Here is a 20441-nt window from a genome sequence, read left to right on the forward strand (position 1 = left end):
ACGATATGCCAATTTTTCACTGGGAATATCTCAATGGGGACAGGCTAGGCTAAACACAGGTCCATCTGAGTCGCTCAGCATCGCAACTGTGCTCAGTTGTATTGTGAGCAACATCACAGGAGATCAGCACTCTCAAGGCTAAAAATGTTTTCGATGAGGACAGACAGTTGTATCGTAAGCGTCCGCAAGTGTCATAAATTTACTCACTGAACACTTCTGAAATATTTGATAGGATCTGACAGTTACTTAAAAGAGCTTAATCTGACAGCTTTTTTTCTGCTTTTAAAGTGTGCATATATCTATTTTAAAATAATGGACGAGTTAGATAATGAGCTGCAAGAAGAATCCCTTTGCCCTGCATCAGCTCTGTGACATTGGAAACACCACCTGCAATCATTATAACTTCCCCTTTGTGCATTACTCGTAGTTAGCAAATGTTTAGTGAAGAACTGGTGGGAAAGAGAAAAACTGTTCTACAACTGTCAGTATACAGCATCCCCATGCCCTACATCACCCCAACCCAGAATCCTGTAAATACGTGACTTTAAAAAATACAAACTCCACGTCTTTACCCTTACTTTAAATCAACTTTTAATATTTAGAAAGGAAAATTGGCTGTGACACACTTGTTTTGCAACAGAACAATCCTACGGAGATCTTTTAACATGGTGTCTTGTCCTCATTGAGTGTGAAATAGTAACCTACTTTACAGATATAGTTTATTCTGGACACAAATGACCCATAGAATACTTGCCATCCCTGGAATCTCACTGGCCAAGGGAGCAAAATCCTGCAGCAATTCGAAACAAGTTATCTGTACATTATAGCCTCCCTCGTAAATAAAAAGGGCAGTGAGCAGTGCACTTGCAAGACAGTACATAAGTAGATAAGAGTCCATTCTCAACATCCAGATGAATATTTGGTGCCAGAAAAATCGCTCAACGAGTGCAGTTCTAATTTGATGCTCGTGAAGTGAGCACCAACTCAAAATAACATGTATGGAGACAAATTTTGCAGCATGGTGGGATTCCAGGAACCCCAATATTGATTAATCCAACAAACAGCTGTAGAAAGGACAGACAGAGAGATACTTTGGGATGTGTGGTTGTTGGCTACCTACGACTTTCGTTTTTTAAAAAATGCTGGCTTCTGGCTTGTAGCAATAAATGTCCACGGTGAACAGTCCTGCTCTCAATGCAGGAGTCTTTCGTCATCACTGAAAAACGGGCCCTTTGTTCAACGTTATCATGTTAAGGATCATTTTGGTTTTCCGTACTCTTCTGCAAACTAAGATGAGATCTAAATGCAGTCCTATAAAGCTAGCAGAAGTTGGAAACATCCATCTCAAGATGTAGGAAAATAAAGTGAATTTTCAGTCTAATTGGGCTCCAGCTTCAAGCACAAATGGTTTTGTACCTAGAATGCAAAACAGGTATCCTTTACATCAGGTAGACCCTCAACCAATATACAAGAGAGTTAACAGCAGAAGGGAGGTACAATCAACTGAATGTTTGATAACCTTTTAATAAACAGGAAACAGCAGGAAAACTCAAGAAGCATATTTAAGGACCTTTAAAGTCAGTTTTTATTGCCAATTTAAAAACCCAAGGTTTTTTTTTTGAGTTTTTCAGTTTCAGCATCAAAAACCAGGGGGAAAAATTGAAGCCCAAAAACCCCAAGTAAATTTGGAGAAAATCAATTTTTATTTTAAACGTCACTAAACTTCAAGGTAGAGACTAACACGCAAGTTAAGCTAAATGACAACCCACAATTATTTACACAGTCCACACACACCACTTTTATGAGAAAATACTGTCAAGCTATTTTAGCAGCAAAAATACATCTGCAGTATTTATGAATGAATTGTGTGTTGTAAAATGTCGACTGCTAAAAGTACTGTTTAAAGTAGCACATCACCACCATAGCATTACGAAGAACAAATATTATTAAAGTCTGACAAATATGAATTAGTTGATGCTAAACTTTCATTTTGCAGTTTGTGCTATGAATAGTATGTGCAATCTCTGTCCGCAGTGTATCCATTTTGTTATTATCAAGACTCTTCAATGCTCATCCTGACATTAGAGGCATCTCTGGATTTGATTTTCGATAAGAAAAATCTGGGAAATTTGAAGTTTTTTTTTAAAAATCAAATTTGGGAGGAAATTTTTAGGACCAATCTCTAGTTTATAAACTGATTCACCACCCCAAAAAAAATCTGAGAATTTATTGGTGAAAAATCTGTTAAAAATTATTTTAAGGGGCCCTAAGCATATTGATTAAACTTAAATACAATTCTCTTGCATGTAGCGGAACAATTCAAGTGCAAAACTCAATTTTTTTCCATCCCTGTAAAGAAAGAACTTGCATTTACTTAGCGCCTTTCGCAATCTCAGGACACCCCAAAGCACTTTACAGCCAATTAAGTGTAGTCACTGTTCTAATATAGGAAACGCGGCAGCCAATTCGCACGCAGCAAGGTCCCACGAGCAGCAATGTGATAATGACCAGACAATCTGTTTTAGTGATGTTGGTAGAGGGTTAAATATTGGCTAGGACTCCGGGGAGAACTCCCCTGCTCTTCTTCAAAACAGTGCTGTGGGATCTTTTACGTCCACCTGAGAGGGCAGACGGGGCCTCGGTTTAACGTCTCACCCGAAAGACAACCTGGATTCAAACTGAAGGCTTTTATTTACCAATTTGTTAGTGATACATCACGGAGGTAATAATAAGTGTCTCTGCCTTACCCTCCCAGTCATAACTAATTCATGGGTGGAAATTATAGCCTTCAAAAGAAACGGATGAATTGCATTAGCATAATCTCGAATATCCAAAGTGAAGACCTCAGTCTGATAGCTTCAAGTTCTAAGTGACCCTTCAGCAATTCTAAGTTGCAATTGATCCAGGGATGGGAGGGAGGGGGATCAGACAAACTAACTCACCTCATTTCATCCAGGTTCTCTTCCTCCTCTACTAAACTATTCTCACCCTCCAGCTCCATGTCCAGTTCATTGTCTAGCCCTGAATCACCAGGAACCATCAGCGCACTAGAAAAAAATATACACAATAGCATTAAATAAAACAGGATTTTCAAATATTCCAAATATTCAGTAAAAATCTTAAAAGTCTTGAACCTTCTACATTGGGACAGAAAGTTCTGGTTTTTCAATACTTTTACACTGTCTCAAACACTCCAATCACTGCTTCATTTGTAAACTATTACATCCTACTATTTTTTAAATTTCACTCAGTCACATGAATCACACGTTGTTGGGCTGTAGAGACCAGTCTTGTGCTATGCCTTGTTCGATGGCAGCGGACACTACGCAGCATTTCACTACAGCTTATTTTTGCTCCGTAAATGAACTAGCAGAGTTGACCAATTCAATTTTTTTTTAAAATGTCAGCCAAAATTCTCCACAAGAAGTTTCACATCACAGTACAAATTTTACTGTTCAGGGTATGCTTTTAATTATAACTATCAGGGAAGACTCAACAGGCTGGGACTTTTTTCCTCTAGAAAAGAGAAGACTGTGAGGTGACCTATTAGAGGTCTTTAAAATTATGAAGAGGTTTGATAGAGTAGACGTAGAGAAGATGTTTCTACTTGTGAGGGAGTCCAAAACTAGGGGTCATAAATATAAGATAGTCACTAATAAATCCAATAAGGAATTCAGGAGAAACTCCTTTACCCAGAGAGTGGTTAGAATGTGGAACTTGCTACCACAAGGAGTAGTTGAGGCAAATAGCATACATGCATTTAAGGAGAAGCTAGATAAGTACATGAGGGAGAACGGAATAGAAGGATATGCAGATAGGGTTAGATGAAGGAGGGTGGGAGGAGGCTTGTGTGGAGCATAAACACCAGCAAAGATCAGTTGGGCCGAATGGCCTCTTTCTGTGCTGTAAATTCTATGTAATTCTATGTAAAACAGAAGCTGATTTGTTGCCTAACATTACATGGTAAAGAACACTTGAAACATCTGGATTTTAAAATTATTCTTCAATAAGAGAAATGGGTGTCGATGAGTTAGAACATTTTCAAATCCAGCTTAGACTGATGGGATGAAAGTTTACTCTCTATTAATTTTGGTGCTCTAAACCCAGCCCCTAGTGAGCATGGATTCACAGCACAAAGCATGTATAGTTCCCCACAAAACTGGAAGCGTCACTCAGGGACTTTTGTGGCTGGCTTAACTGAGATTTGGAAATTCAGATTGATGTGGTAGTCACAAGTCAAGACAGAGGAGGAAAGCTGACTCCACCTCAAGCCTGCCAAAGTAAGGGGAAACATGGGTCAGCTGCAAACATGAAGTGGAAGTCACTGGCATCAAAGTATACTCACCTGACTGAATGACAAGTGAGGAACACAATTCTCTTCAGCCTCTGGTTGTAAAAGAAGTAATTGAATGACCACAAGTTGCCCTCCTCACCATAGGGGTCCGAATCCAGATCTGGGTTGTAACTGTACCATAACACAAGTTTCAGACAGCTATCTATTAACATTCAATCCAAATAATCACATTATAAATGACATGGAGCCCTGTTATAGGCAACCAGCTATATCAAAAGGGTTGCTTATAAATTGGCTTCCTATAAGGCTGTACACTACTTTAAAACAAACAGGACATGGGAATGCAGAGGGTGAAACAAAAACAGCGATTTGCAGACAAGTGCAGCCCATATTACACAAGACATTTCTACTAAGATGGAGAACTTTACAGTCCGACACACCTAGACTGTTGCGCTGTACAGAACAGGTTAGCCATTAATTGATTTGTTACACTGAGCGCCAGCAATGGGATGGTGCAGTTTACTCTCTCTCTCTTTCTTACCCCAGACCATGCCTTACTGAAGAGTTGCAATCTCTCTCCATACCCTAACCATTATTAACCAAACAGGGGAAGAGACACCTGTCACCACTAGGCACTCTAAACACTCTAAACCAATGGTGCCCAACAGCATTTCAATCTAATCTGGCCTGGGAGGCTCTACTTTCTGATCCCTCCCGCCAGCAGAAACTGCTGACCAGCCAGTATGATTGTGGGAACTTTCATATACATACATACACACACACACATATATATATATATATCTCAGCAGGATCGCACTGAACCATCGAGCAGCTCTCGTTCCCAGCTGTGCTGCCTTTCCCCTTCAGTCAGGACTTGCCTCAGCAATCCGTAATGCAGGTACTAGCTAAAGGAGGAGAGCGATGCTGCTGAGAGTGGGAGCTGCACTTCAATCCCATGCAATCCTGCAAACGAAGCCAGGATCCAAAAAAAATTGCCAGGTTTTCCCCAGCTATTCTTGCTCTGTAAATGGACTAAGTAGAGTTGGCCAATCAGATTTTGTTTCTAATGCCAGCTAAAATTTGCTACAAAAAGTTTCACATCACAGTACAGGTCAGTTATGAGTGAGGGGACTTACATGGCAGAATATATTTTATGAAGCAACGGTGATAATGCCCCCGTGATGAAAAAAATGGTACTCCAGAGGCGTGTGCTTTTCATCAATGGCATTCACTTCACTTTACTTTACTTATCTGGGGAATCTTACAACACCAGGTTATAGTCCAACTGTTGGGACTATAACCTGGTGTTGTAAGATTCCTTACATTTGTACACCCCAGTCCATCACCGGCATCTCCACATCATTACTTATCTGGGGCTTTGTACTGGATGTGAAAGCAATCAGGAAAATAGCCCACTGTGGAGCAACTGACTGGCTCAGGCTAACGAAGACTAAGCTTTATGATGCCAGCATTCCTGCTCTCCTCCCTCAATAGATCCAGGTCTCCTACAGGTGGCCATCGACCGGAAGACTCCTTGGTCCTCACCCAGGAGGATCACTAGCACCCTTTATTCGCAATGCACCAGACACGGTGGCCACAGACGCCAATGCTTCTAACCTGCCTGCCTACCCAAATCCCAAAAGTTCTGCTTCTATCTGGCCAGAGACCCACCTCTAAGTTAGCCACTTGCCTGAGTCCTCTTACTGTTGCTGCTCACTGTCCACGGTCATAGAAACAAAAAAAACGTAAAAACAGAAAAAGAAAAGTAAAAGAGCATAGAAGGAGGGGCCGAGATGTTAGTGGAATTAGAGCGGAGAGGGAGATAAACAAAGAGTGCAAGAGACAGGAATGAAGGTGATAAAATGAAGGTAAAGAGTGGAGAGAAACAGAGAAAGAAAATAGAAAGAGACAAAGAGAGCACGAAGAGAGAGAGAGAGAGGAAAAACAGAGACAGAAAGAAATAGAAAATTAGGGTAAATTTACAGTATAACTTTAACATTGGTTGCTAAATGCACCCTTAAATCAGACAAAGCGCCAAAAGGTTAAACACCTCTGCTTCAAATCATAGTTTTTCACACTGAGGTATCTGCAAGGGGACCCCAGGGATTTCTAAAGCTATCCGACTTCTGTCCATCTGTCATAACATTTCTCAATTTTTCTGCATTTTTGACAGAAACACACTTCTGCAATAACAGCACTCTGGACAGCTTTCTTGGCAAGTTAAGGCAGGGATTCTCTGATAGCGAGCCAGTATTTGTTGGGGCTCCTTGGGAATGTGTCATTATTTTCTGTGACCCCCACAGAAAAGTTTGAAAACCACTTCCAAGAAAGAGACTGAAAATACTATGAATCTGTAGAGGAGTATTGTTAAGGCTCCCAATGCTCTGGCACTTTTGTGTACAATCAGGGGGCACATTCTGTGAAAAAATCTGAAAAATGCCACAACAAAGGAGCCTAGGAACACTCCTTACCTGTAGATTTCACATTCCGAAAGACAGATCTCATCATTAATGGCCTTCCATAGTTCAGGCTTTAGCTGGTTAAACTCCTCCCCGGCAGCTGAGGACAAGCTGCCGTTCACTGCATTTACAACCTGAGGAACCCAGACAGCATGAAGTAGGCTAGTAACCATTCATAAAATGAAAAACACACACATTGTCCATACGGTGCTGTGCTAGAGTGCCACAAGCTCAAAACCTTCCCATTGAAGATAATGCTAATCTCGAGAAACCGTACTGCACCCACCACTGTATTTCAGTAACCTACATGCAGTGATATAAAAGGACAGTGAGAAGGGAATAAGGGACTAGTAAATTTTTTTTGATTTGTTCATGGGATGTGGGCGTCGCTGGCAAGGCCAGCATTTATTGCCCATCCCTAATTGCCCGAGGTGGTGGTGGTGAGCCGCCTTCTTGAACCGCTGCAGTCCGTGTGGTGAAGGTTCTCCCACAGTGCTGTTAGGTAGGGAGTTCCAGGATTTTGACCCAGTGACGATGAAGGAACAGCGATATATTTCCAAGTCGGGATGGTGTGTGACTTGCAGGGGAACGTGCAGGTGGTGTTGTTCCCATGTGCCTGCTGTCCTTGTCCTTCTAGGTGGTGAGAGGTCACGGGTTTGGGAGGTGCTGTCGAAGAAGCCTTGGCGAGTTGCTGCAGTGCATCCTGTAGATGGTACACACTGCAGCCACGGTGCAACGGTGGTGATGGGAGGTGAATGGGGGTGCCAATCAAGCGGGCTGCTTTGTCCTGGATGGTGTCGAGCTTCTTGAGTGTTGTTGGAGCTGCACTCATCCAGGCAAATGGAAAGTATTCCATCACACTCCTGACTTGTGCCTTGTAGATGATGGAAAGGCTTTGGGGAGTCAGGAGGTGAGTCACTCGCCGCAGAATACCCCAGCCTCTGACCTGCTCTTGTAGCCACAGTATTTATGTGGCTGGTCCAGTTAAGTTTCTAGTCAATGGTGACCCCCAGGATGTTGATGGTGGGGGATTCGGCGATGGTAATGCTGTTGAATGTCAAGGGGAGGTGGTTAGACTCTCTCTAGTTGAAGATGGTCATTGCCTAGCACTTGTCTGGCAAGAATGTCACTTGCCACTTATCAGCCCAAGCCTGGATGTTGTCCAGGTCTTGCTGCATGTGGGCGCAGACGGCTTCATTATCTGAGGGGTTTGGAATGGAACTGAAGAATGTGCAATCATCAGCGAGCATCCCCATTTCTGACCTTATGATGGAGGGAAGGTCATTGATGAAGCAGCTGAAGATGGTTGGGCCCAGAGCATTGTCCTGAGGAGTCCTGCAGCAATGTCCTGGTGCTGAGATGATTGGCCTCCAACAACCACTACCATCTTCCTTTGTGCTAGGTATGACTCCAGCCTGGAGGGTTTCCCCCGATTCCCATTGACTTCAATTTTACTAGGGCTCCTTGGTGCCGCACTCGGTCAAATGCTGCCTTGATGTCAAGGGCAATCACTCTCACCTCACTCTACACAGTATTCTCGGATGATTTCAGTCGGAGCACATTGGTGAGGGTGTGAAATTTTCATAAGCCGTCTACTTTAACAATAAAACAAATTCTAGCTGCACGATTATAGATCTTTCCCCCCTATTTCAAGCTTGGGATGTATGTGGAGAGCATGTTGAGCTGTTTAACACTGGGGTGAAGTACTTGTGGGTTACACGTCTGCCACTGGTGGGCTTTGCGGTAGGAGAAATGTGAGGTGCTAAATTACGAGTAGTACAGAAGAAGTGTATTGGCTTAAGCACAATTTTCTTCCTACAGCTACTGTTACGCTGTGTCAGTTGTGGCTTAGTTGTTAGCACTCTCGCCTCTGAGTCAGAGGGTCATGGGTTCAAGTCCCACTCAAGAGACCCCCCCCGCCCCACACCCCGGTGTCCTAGGCCAATATTTATCCCTCAACCAACATCACAATCAGATTATTTGATCATTATCACATTGCTGTTTGTGGGAGCTTGCTGTGCACAAATTGGCTGCCGTGCTTCCTACATTACAATGGTGACTACACTTCATAAAGTACTTCACTGGCTGTAAAGCATCCCAAGGTCGTGAAAGGTGCTGTATAAATTCAAGTTCTTCTTCCTTCTTAAATTAGCTCAATGACAACACTGCTGGAGATGCACTCTCAAAAAAAACAACTGTGCAGCAAACAAACAATATATGGTTCTTTTTACAGTAAGAGTTTGTTTATCTCATAACCAGCTTTTTGGATTCTATTTAGACCCAACTTATTAAGTTGAACAGATGCCCAGTACATTCCTGCTACATTAAAACCAACAGACTTTAAGTAGCTGACGTAGATCATTTTTGAACCTAGCTAAAATTAGGCCAGTGTCCCTGCAATCCACTTCAGCCTCCACCTACCCATTTGAGGCTGGGCTCCTTGCTGAAGTCGTGGCTCTTTGCTCTGCTGAAGTCATAGTCTGGGCGGAAGGACGCATTGAGCGTGGCGATTAAGTAAAACAAGGTCTTGCGACTGCAGTTGTCGCACAGCGGGCCCTCGCTGTCATCTCCACTCTGACTCCGACTTAGCCTGGAAGATAAATCGGAGGGTTGAATGTGTTAACGTGTTCATCATCTTATTCCGTATCAACTTTACTAAAAAGTTCTAAAAACAAAGACTGGGAAATTGGTCTTTATTAAAATCGTTTAACTAATTGTACTGCAATCTGAAGAGAATCCAATTGTAGGCTACACAGGGTGCCAGAGCACAGCAAGTTTAGGGACCGGCAAGGCATGTGTTCGCTCCCACTGTTCTCCAGATAGCAAGTTCCTGATGTGAGATGTGCTGAGGAGCAGTGGCTATTGCCTCCCCAGAGGGACTGTTTGGAAGATGTTCACTCACTAACCCCTGCAGGAGTGTTAAAGGCATATGGTATGGGGAGAAAGGATAAACAAATATTGATAAACAAATTAATAGTATTTCAATAAAGCATAATGGTTGTGTACTATGTCCACACTTTTTTGTGTGTTTGTTCTTGGGATGTGGGAGACATTGGCAAGGTACTATTTATTGCCTATCCCCAATTGTCTTGAAGACATTAAGAGTCAACCACGTAATGTGGGGCTGGGTCTTTTGTAGCCCAGACCAGGTAAGGGTGGTGGGTCTTTTCTCTGAAGGACAGTCAACTGTGGAAAAACACCTAGGAGTGCAATGATAGATTTTGTTCTTCCATAGTTGGGTTGTGTGTGGAGAGAGCATTTGCAGCTGTATGATACTCGGGTGAAATAAAGTGGCAGTAATGGCGGAAATTTTGATGAATTAAGAGTATTGCAGAAATATATTGGCACAGAATTAAACTGAATAGGCTTACGTGAGATTTTTCCTATACAATTGGCACCAATGCACTAAATAAGCCTTTGACACTACTGAGCGAAGATGCATCCATATATAGATAAATGGAAAATGTCACCCAAAAAATACTGTCTGAGGGGTGGAGTGGGGAAAGAAGTTTCAAGTTACGACCTCTGTTCTCTCCCCCAATCTCTTCAAATACTTAGTCTGAAAGGGAAGCCAGAACTTCTCTCAGGAACTAAGTGCTCAAACCTCTCCTACGAATGTCCAAATCTATTAGCCCGGCCCTGCCAACAGTAAGAATTGTGCTCTAATTTTACAACTTATGGATGCTTTTTAAGCCATTCACTGTCATTTGTGATCTTATCTGTTTTGCCATTAATACTGCAATAGAAAATTCTGTCCTATCCCATCCTGCCTGGCCTGTACCTCCTGAAACACGTGTGTGGAATTTCCCTTAACCACTCAGTAATAGCAGTCCACGGTGCTTTAACTTTTCATGCAATACCATTATCTATGGCCCAAGTCTTCTGTTTTCTAGTGAAATTTATAAATGGAACTTTTATCCACAATTACTGCTGCTAAATTTTTCCTTGCACACCTGACCTACCCCCATTAAGGCCACCCAGTTTTTTTTTAATTACTTTTTTGTGGCCTTTATGCTCATGAAGATAAGGGGTGCTAGTGCTGAGGAATGGAACACTTTCCATTTCAGACACCTAGCGTCAACATCAAGCGCTCCCAGGTCAGGTATAGTGCAGTTACGTACAGATCAAAGGTCCCTCTCTCTGACCAATGACTCAACCGCAACCCAAGATAAGCAACCCCGATTGCATCAGTGTGACATTTTCCACACCAGCCATCTTGTAGCCCCTCCGAGTAAGAATGTCGATTTACTGCCCAATAGCGAACTGAAGGAGGTTTGCCCACAGGGAATTAGACCGAGACTTCATTTCATATAGGACCCTTACACCCAGACAAAAGACTTCAATCCATCAGTCTGGACTGGTCCTAGATGTGAAAGGCCAGTGTCTAAACCACCATCACCAACTGACTCATCCGATCCCCCTTATGACTACTAAGTTTTACTCACTGAATTCACTCAATGCAACAGGGAAAAATTTCCAAGGAAATCCATTTTCAAAATGTCACATAAGAACTTATAACAGCATCAGCTGAGTTGAGGAAAGGCTTCACTGAAAAGCATTTCTTAATGGAGATAAGTCCGTTTCGACTTCACCATATAAACAAGAAGATAAATCTAGATGATTCTTCAAAACGACAATCCAAAGCTTACTTGTTAGGGCTAATGCCAGTAGTCTGTGGCGGTGACAGGACCTCAAGAACATGCGGTTGTCCCTCCTGACAGAAATGCTTAAACATCTGTTTGTCTTCTCCAGCCATCTTGCAGGAATAACTCTCAATCCTGAAAATTCAATACACAAGGCACAGTCAGATTGGGCAGTACTATATTTTTGGTGTCAGCCTTTGGCTCAGTGGTAGTAGCAATCTCCCTCTGAGTCAGAAGGTCGTGGGTTCAAGTCCCACTTCAGAGACTTGAACACATAATCCAGGCTGACGGTACTGAGGAGTTCTGCACTGTTGGAGGTGCCGTAAGAACATAAGAAATAGGAGCAGGAGTAGGCCAATCGGCCCCTCGAGCCTGCTCCGCCATTCAATAAGATCATGGCTGATCTGATCCTAACCTCAAATCTAAAGAACACAAGAAGTAGGAGCAGGACCCGGCCACTCAGCCCCTGGGCCCTCTCCGCCACCCACAGGGCCTTGACCGATCCGAACTCAGCTTCATGTCCAATTTCCTGCCTGCTCCCCGTAACCCCTAATTCCCTTTACTTCTAGGAAACTGTCGATTTCCGTTTTAAATTTATTTAATGATGTAGCTTCCACAGCTTCCTGGGGCAGCAAATTCCACAGACCTACTACCCTCTGAGTGAAGAAGCTTCTCCTCATCTCAGTTTTGAAAGAGCAGCCCCTTATTCTAAGATTATGCCCCCTAGTTCTAGTTTCACCCATCCTTGGGAACATCCTTACCGCATCCACCCGATCAAGCCCCTTCATAATCTTATATGTTTCAATAAGATCGCCTCTCATTCTTCTGAACTCCAATGAGTAGAGTCCCAATCTACTCAACCTCTCCTCAAATGTCCACCCCCTCATCCCCGGGATTAGCCGAGTGAACCTTCTTTGTACTGCCTCGAGAGCAAGTATGTCTTTTCTTAAGTATGGACACCAAAGTTTGGAGGGGACCGAGTGTAACATATCAAAGTTTGCAGATGATACAAAGATGGGAGGGAAAGCAGAGAGGAGGACATAAAAAACCTACAAGGGGATATAGACAGGCTGGGTGAGTGGGCGGAGATTTGGCAGATGCAATACAATATTGGAAAATGTGAGGTTATACACTTTGGCAGGAAAAATCAGAGAGCAAGTTATTATCTTAATGGCAAGAAACTGGAAAGTACTGCAGTACAAAGGGATCTGGGGGTCCTAGTGCAAGAAAATCAAAAAGTTAGTATGCAGGTGCAACAGGTGATCAAGAAGGCCAACGGAATGTTGGCTTTTATTGCTAGGGGGATAGAATATAAAAACAGGGAGGTATTGCTGCAGTTATATAAGGTATTGGTGAGACCGCACCTGGAATACTGCATACAGTTTTGGTCTCCATACTTAAGAAAAGACATACTTGCTCTCGAGGCAGTAGAAAGAAGGTTCACTCGGTTAATCCTGGGGATGAGGGGGTGGACATATGAGGAGAGGTTGAGTAGATTGGGACTCTACTCATTGGAGTTCAGAAGAATGAGAGGCGATCTTATTGAAACACATAAGATTGTGAAAGGGCTTGATCGGGTGGATGCGGTAAGGATGTTCCCAAGGATGGGTGAAACTAGAACTAGGGGGCATAATCTTAGAATAAGGGGCTGCTCTTTCAAAACTGAGATGAGGAGAAACTTCTTCACTCAGAGGGTAGTAGGTCTGTGGAATTTGCTGCCCCAGGAAGCTGTGGAAGCTACATCATTAAATAAATTTAAAACAGAAATAGACAGTTTCCTAGAAGTAAAGGGAATTAGGGGTTACAGGGAGCGGGCAGGAAATTGGACATGAATTTAGATTTGAGGTTAGGATCAGATCAGCCATGATCTTATTGAATGGCGGAGCAGGCTCAAGGGGCCGATTGGCCTACTCCTGCTCCTATTTCTTATGTTCAAAACTGTATGCAGTATTCCAGGTGCGGTCTCACCAATACCTTATATAACTGCAGCAATACCTCCCTGTTTTTATATTCTATCCCCCTAGCAATAAAAGCCAACATTCCGTTGACCTTCTTGATCACCTGCTGCACCTGCAAACTAACTTTTTGATTTTCTTGCACTGGGACCCCCAGATCCCTTTGTACTGCAGTACTTTCCAGTTTCTCGCCATTAAGATAATAACTTGCTCTCTGATTTTTCCTGCCAAAGTGCATAACCTCACATTTTCTAATATTGTATTGCATCTGCCAAATCTCCGCCCACTCACCCAGCCTGTCTATATCCCTTTGTAGGTTTTTTATGTCCTCCTCACTCTCTACTTTCCCTCCCATCTTTGTATCATCTGCAAACTTTGATATGTTACAGTCGGTCCCCTCCTCCAAATCGTTAATATAGATTGTAACGAGTTGGGGACCCAGCACCGACCCCTGCGGAACACCACTGGCTACTGGTTGCCAGTCCGAGAATGAACCATTTATCCCAACTCTCTGCTTCCTGTTAGATAACCAATCCTCCACCCATGCCAGAATATTACCCCCAATCCAGTGATTCTTTATCTTGAGCAATAATCTTTTATGTGGCACCTTGTCGAATGCCTTCTGGAAGTCTAAATACACTATGTCCACTGGTCCCCCTTTATCCACCCTGTACGTTATGTCCTCAAAGAACTCAAGCAAATTTGTCAGACATGACTTCCCCTTCACAAAGCCATGCTGACTTTGTCCTATTAAATTATGTTTATCTAAATGTTCCGTTACTGTCTCCTTAATAACAGACTCCAAAATTTTACCCACCACAGATGTTAGGCTAACTGGTCTATAATTTCCAGCCTTCTGCCGACTACCCTTTTTAAATAAGGGTGTTACATTAGCAGTTTTCCAATCTGCTGGGACCTTTGCTGAGTCCAGAGAATTTTGGAAAATTATTACCAAAGCATCTTTCAGATAAGATGTTAAAGCAAGGCCCTGACTGACGGTTTAGGTGGACACACAAAAAAATCCTCCCAAACTCCCTATTTGCCCCATCATCAGCAGAGGCAGGGCAAAACAGGGAACTGAAAATACCAAGAAAGTCTGTTGGTTTTAAAAGCATTCAATCGCAATGCAAAGGCCACCGAGGACACAAACAATGGGCTGTATTTTGATTTTCCCATGCATGTTGGCCTACACAAAGAAAATTCATTTAAGGCAGACATTTCCTATGTTTGCAAAGGAAATGCACTTACTCCCTTCAAGCTGTCAAGCAAAATTATACATAGTATCATAGAATGATAGAGCACTGGAGGCCCATCGTGCCTGTGCTGGCTCTTAGAAAGAGCTAGCCAATTAGTCCCACTCCCCTGATCTTTCCCCATAGCCCTGCAAAATTTTCCCCTTCAAGTATTTATCCAATTCCCTTTTGAAAGTTATTATTGAATCTGCTTCCACCACCCTTTCAGGCAGTGCATTCCAGATCATAACAACTCGCTGTGTAAAATTTTTTTCTCCTCATGTCGCCTCTGGTTCTTTTGCCAATCACCTTAAATCTGTGTCCTCTGGTTACCGACCCTTCTGCCACTGGAAACAGTTTCTCCTTATCTACTCTATCAAAACTCTTCATGAATTTGAACACCTCTATCAAATCGCCCTCTTGACCTTCTCTGCTCTAAGGAGAACAACCCTGTTTTCTCTAGTCTCTCCATGTAACTTAAGTCTTACATGCCTGGTACTATTCTAGGAAATCTCCTCTGCACCCTCTCTAAGGCGTTGACATCCAAGTCTCATAAGAAAAATAAGACTGCCAACACACATGAAGTGTAGCCACTTGGGTGCAGTATCAGAGGGTGGTTTGTGTCGTGGAACTGCACCCAGCAGGAGTCATCACCTTCAGCAGAAGAGAAGGAAACGATCTACAGGATCAAGAGGAAAATCCTTCCCATAAGTTGGGCTTGATATCTAGATACTTGAGCACATAATCTAGGCTGACCTTCAGTGCATTTCTGAGGGAACGCTGCACTGTCGGAGGTGCCGTCTTTCGGATGAGACGTTAAACTGAGGCTTGTCTGCCTTCTCAGGTGGACGGAAAGATCCCAAGGCACTATTTGAAGAAAAGCAGGGGACTTCTCCCGATGTCCTAGCCAATATTTATCCCTTAACCGACATCACTAAAATCTGGTCATTTATCTCATTGCTGTTTGTGGGACCTTGCTGTGCACAAATTGGCTGCTGCATTCCCTACATTACAACAGTGACTGCACTTCAAAAGTACTTAATTGGCTGTAAAGGGCTTTGGGACATCCTGAGGTCATGAAAGAAGCTTTATAAGTGCAAGTTCTTGCTTTCTAAATATCCAAGAACAATGATTCAAGGCAGTATGAAGACATTATAAAAGTAATTTTATCTCATGCTGATTTTAGTTTTACATCATTTCTAGTGTTAAATGGGGGGGGGGGCTAGTTTCGCTCTAGATGCAGTATTAATCTTCTCAAGTGGCAACAAAGTACACTTTTTTTTCACAAGATAGATACAGATGAGGAAGGCCACTTGACTTATCTCAACTCATACATCCAGAAAGACCTTAAAAGACCCCCTTTAGTGCAACTGTTTTTAAAATGATTCCAAGGTTTCCGCCTCCCCTATTCTACTCAGTGGTCCATTTCTATGTGTTGTGTGCAAGATAGTGAAAGGCAAATTAGGGCTGATATGGGGAAGTTCTTCTTTGTCCTGTGAAAAATGAAGAACAGTAGAGGTCCCGATAATAATTTCTGAAGTACTCAACTGAGTAATTCCTTTCTACCCTAACATAACCCCTCTATGTATCCACTGCTTCCTATCCTTCAACCAACTTCTTTTCCATTTCCAGGGTTTAACCTAAATCCCCACTGCTCTAAGCTTAACTAGGAGCCTTTTATGCAGAAGTTTGTCAAATGTTTTTTGGAAGTCAAGGTACACCAGTTCATAGGGCCTTCCATTGTTTAGTTGGGATGTCACTTCCTCATAATCACCTGTTCTTTACTAAGAGCACTACCAGATTCCCTTAAGGTAACAATATTGAGGCAAGATTTCCTCTGTGTGCTTTATATAATGAAATGTATTATAAAACAGGTTTATAATTTTTTGACACAGCACAAAGGATATCTTACCTCGTGAACATTTCAAAGTAAAATTATTCATGAAAAGACCAAAACCACATTCATTGCAGGGGAGTGGGACTAATTGAATAGCTCTTTCAAAGAGCCGGCAGAGGCACGATGGGCCAACTGGCCTCCTTCTGTGCTGTATCATTCTAAGAAGAACCACACATTCTGTGACACAGTGCGTTATGACCAACATGTTAAAAAGCCAGTTGAAACACGCTCGACCGTAGCAGCCAAACACCTCAGCTGTACTCCAAATTATCCGTCAGTGATGCCACAGAAGATCTGCTAGTTCTTTGAAAGCAATTTACCGAAACTACAAAATAAGACAACCAAAGCAGACTGCTCCTATGTTCCTTCCCCTCTCCCCCCCCGCTTCCTCCGCCACTCCCTTCAAATAAATGAGACATTAAACTACCCAGCAAGAGGAAATGCAATTACACGGAAACAAAGAGTGAACAGGCATGTTTATTCTACTCTGCCTAACTTGTTCTCTCTCTTATCCCTGATCAGCGTGGTTCGGTTGCAAGCACTCTTGCCTCTGGGTCAGGAGGTTGTGAGTTCAAGTCCCACTCCAGAGATTTGAGTACATAATCTACTTTGACACTTCAGTAAAGTGCTGAGGGAGTGCTGCACAGTCCGAGGCGCCGTCTTTCAGATGAGATGTTAAAGCAAGGCCCTGACTGACTCTTTAGATGGACACAGATAAAAAATCCCATGGAACTATTCGAGAAGCAGGGGCGTTCTCCCAGTGTCCTGATCCCCTACCCCCCCCCCCACCCCCACCCCCATCAGTTAGGTCCAGATCCAGGTCCAGGTCTCTCTAACTCTACCACTCCACCTCCTCCAAGTCCATGTTCATGTAAAGCCCAAGATCCAGGTCCTGGTCTAGGTACAGATGGTGCCCGCTTCCTTAGACCCCCCCCACCACAAGGTCCAGGTGCTCCCCACTTCCCCATGCCCGGATCCAGATCCCCCACTTTACTCAAACCCCCCCCCCCAACCCCGGTCCAGGTTTTTCCCACTTCCCCAGAAACCCCACCCCCACTCAGGTCCAGGTGCTTTCCACATATTTCCCACCCCTACAGATTTAGGTGTTCCCCACTCCCCCTGCAGATCCAGGTGTTCCCCAGACCCCGTTCACCTGTAGATCCAGGTATTCCCCAGAACCCCTTCACCTGCAGATCCAGGTGTTCCCCAGATCCCCTTCACCTGCAGATCCAGGTGTTCCTCAGGCCCCCCCCCATCACCTGCAGATCCAGGTGTTCCCAGACCATCCCTCATCTGCAGATTCAGGTATTCCCAGACCCTCCTCACTTGCAGATCCAGATGTTTCCCCAGACCCTCCATCACATGGAGATTCAGGTGTTCCCCAGGAGCCCCCCTCACCTGCAGATCCAGATGTTCCCCAGACCCCCCCTTACCTGCAGATCCAGATGTTTCCCAGACCCCCCTCACCTGCAGATCCAGGTGTTCCCCAGACCATCCCTCATCTGCAGATTCAGGTGTTTCCCAGACCCTCCTCACTTGCAGATCCAGGTGTTTCCCCAATCCGCTCACCTGCAGATCCAGGTGTTCCCCAGACCCCGCACCTGCAGATCCAGATGTTCTCCAGAGCCCCCTCACCTGCAGATCCAGATGTTCTCCAGAGCCCCCTCACTGCAAATCCAGATGTTCCCCATACCCACCTGAAGATCCAGATGTTCCCCAGACCCACCTGCAGATCCAGATGTTCCCCAGACCCACCCCTACCTGCAGATCCAGATGTTCCCCAGACCCACCCCCTACCTGAAGATCCAGATGTTCCCCAGACCCCCCTCATCTGCAGATTCAGGTGTTTCCCAGACCCTCCTCACTTGCAGATCCAGGTGTTTCCCCGATCAGCTCACCTGCAGATCCAGGTGTTCCCCAGACCCACCTGCAGATCCAGATGTTCCCCAGACCCATCCCTACCTGCAGATCCAGATGTTCCCCAGACCCACCCCTACCTGCAGATCCAGATGTTCCCCAGACCCACCCCCTACCTGCAGATCCAGGTGTTCCCCAGACCCCCCTCACCTGCAGATCCAGATGTTTCCCAGACCCCCCTCACCTGCAGATCCAGGTGTTCCCCAGACCATCCCTCATCTGCAGATTCAGGTGTTTCCCAGACCCTCCTCACTTGCAGATCCAGATGTTCTCCAGAGCCCCCTCACCTGCAGATCCAGATGTTCTCCAGAGCCCCCTCACCTGCAGATCCAGATGTTCTCCAGAGCCCCCTCACCTGCAGATCCAGATGTTCCCCATACCCACGTGAAGAACCAGATGTCCCCCAGACCCACCTGCAGATCCAGGTGTTCCCCAGACACTCCTCACTTGCAGATCCAGGTGTTTCCCTGATCCGCTCACCTGCAGATCCAGATGTTCCCCAGACCCACCTGCAGATCCAGACGTTCCCCAGACCCACCCCCTCACCTGCAGATCCAGATGTTCCCCAGACCCACCCCCTCACCTGCAGATCCAGATGTTCCCCAGACCCACCCCCTCACCTGCAGATCCAGATGTTCCCCAGACCCACCCCCTCACCTGCAGATCCAGATGTCCCCCAGACCCACCCCCTCACCTGCCGATCCAGATGTCCCCCAGACTCTTCCCCCCTCCTCCCCTCACCTGCCGATGATGCCGCAGTCTCCGGTCTCGATGGTGAGCTGCGAGTTAATCGCCTCAAAGCTCGAGTTCGGCAGCAGCTTCATGTTTTACTCTCTCTCTCTCTCTCTTTTTAAATGAAAATTAAAGCGGAATAAGACGGGTCAGGCCGCGGCCCGAATCGGGGCCGCGCATCTCTCGGCCGCTCCGGTAACGGTCGACGCTCCCGACTATCGCTGGGCCTCCTCCGGCGGCTAGGCTCAGTGCGCCTGCGCGCCCGGCACGGCGTCAGTGAGTCTGCGCGGCTGCTGAACAGCATCATGGGAGTTGTAGTCTTTCCCTGCCAGAGTCTAACCTGTAGTCCAGGTGCCACCCAACTGCAATTTGGCTCACTGTTTAAAACTGTCAACTTAGTGAAAAAGAACTTGCATTTATATAGCGCCTTTCATGGTCTCAGGACGCCCCAAAGCTCTTTTACAGCCAGTTTTACTCTTGTAACCCTGATTGCGCAGATGTTATATGCGCCACTAGATGCGGTAATGAGGTTTGATGCCTGGTTTGTGCTGAATCAACTGACCTCAGGGGACCAGCTCCTGATCATTTACTTGACCCATTGCACGGCAGCTGGTGGTTAGGATTCAGCACTCTCACCCCCCCATAGTGCTGGTTCGATTCCCGGTCAGGGAAATAATTTTGGGCTATGGGGAAAAGAGCAGAGGAATGGGACTAATTGGATAGCTCTTTCAAAGAGCTGGCCTAGGCACGATGGGCCGAATGGCCTCCTCCTATGCTGTACCTACTATAATAATCACTTTCTAGTAACTCCTGCTTCAAAGTGGAGATGTGTGTGGATATTACGTGAGGGCACAGACAACCATGTCTTGCATTTGTATCGCACGTTTGACATACAAACATCCCAAGGTGCTTCACAGATAGGCGAATGGAAAACAGACATCGAGTCGGGAAAGGAGAAATTAGAAGGAGTGATGAAAAGCTGGGTTGAAGAGATGGGTTCAGAGGAATCTTGCAAAGGAGAAGAGAGGAGGAGAGGAGGAGGGGTTTAGGTAGGCAGTTCCAAAGAGTAGGATCCAGGTAGCCGAAGGTTGTGCCACCCATGGAGAAGGGAATACACAAGAGGCTGGAATCAGAGGACCAGAGAGTGGGGGCAGGGGGTTTATAAACTGGAGGAGATTGCAGAGATAGGGTGGGGTGAAGACATAGACAGATTTAAAGAGGAGGCAGAGGATTTTAAAAAGAGTGCTGGGGGTCAGAGCTAGTGGAGGTCACGAGGGTAGGGGTGATGGATGAATGGAACTTAGTGCAGGAC

At 44.9% G+C, this 20441-nt stretch overlaps 1 protein-coding gene across 1 annotated transcript; it reads right to left on the bottom strand.

Moving 5' to 3' along the window:
• Positions 1-574: 574 nt before the first annotated feature.
• Positions 575-19388, bottom strand: maf1a (MAF1 homolog, negative regulator of RNA polymerase III a). The gene is made up of 7 exons (XM_068000245.1): positions 19139-19388; positions 11403-11531; positions 9175-9343; positions 6766-6887; positions 4346-4465; positions 2943-3047; positions 575-1416 (listed from the first exon to the last, which is right to left on the bottom strand). Exons 1-7 carry the CDS (start codon positions 19219-19221, stop codon positions 1395-1397), a joined length of 750 nt encoding a protein of 249 aa, XP_067856346.1. The 5' UTR covers positions 19222-19388; the 3' UTR covers positions 575-1394.
• Between the last annotated feature and the right edge of the window lie 1053 nt (positions 19389-20441).

The sequence above is a fragment of the Heptranchias perlo genome, chromosome 19 (genome assembly GCF_035084215.1).
Source record: "Heptranchias perlo isolate sHepPer1 chromosome 19, sHepPer1.hap1, whole genome shotgun sequence".
In the NCBI taxonomy this organism is placed as follows: Eukaryota; Metazoa; Chordata; class Chondrichthyes; order Hexanchiformes; family Hexanchidae; genus Heptranchias; species Heptranchias perlo.

Coding starts and splice junctions, on each gene's coding strand:
- maf1a (XM_068000245.1), bottom strand. CDS start 19,221: ATGAAGCTGCTGCCGAACTCGAGCTTTGAGGCGATTAACTCGCAGCTC. Junction 9,344..11,402: donor ACTGGCATTAGCCCTAACAA/GTAAGCTTTGGA, acceptor TTTATCTTCCAG/GCTAAGTCGGAGTCAGAGTG. Junction 4,466..6,765: donor TCGGAATGTGAAATCTACAG/GTAAGGAGTGTT, acceptor GTTATGGTACAG/TTACAACCCAGATCTGGATT.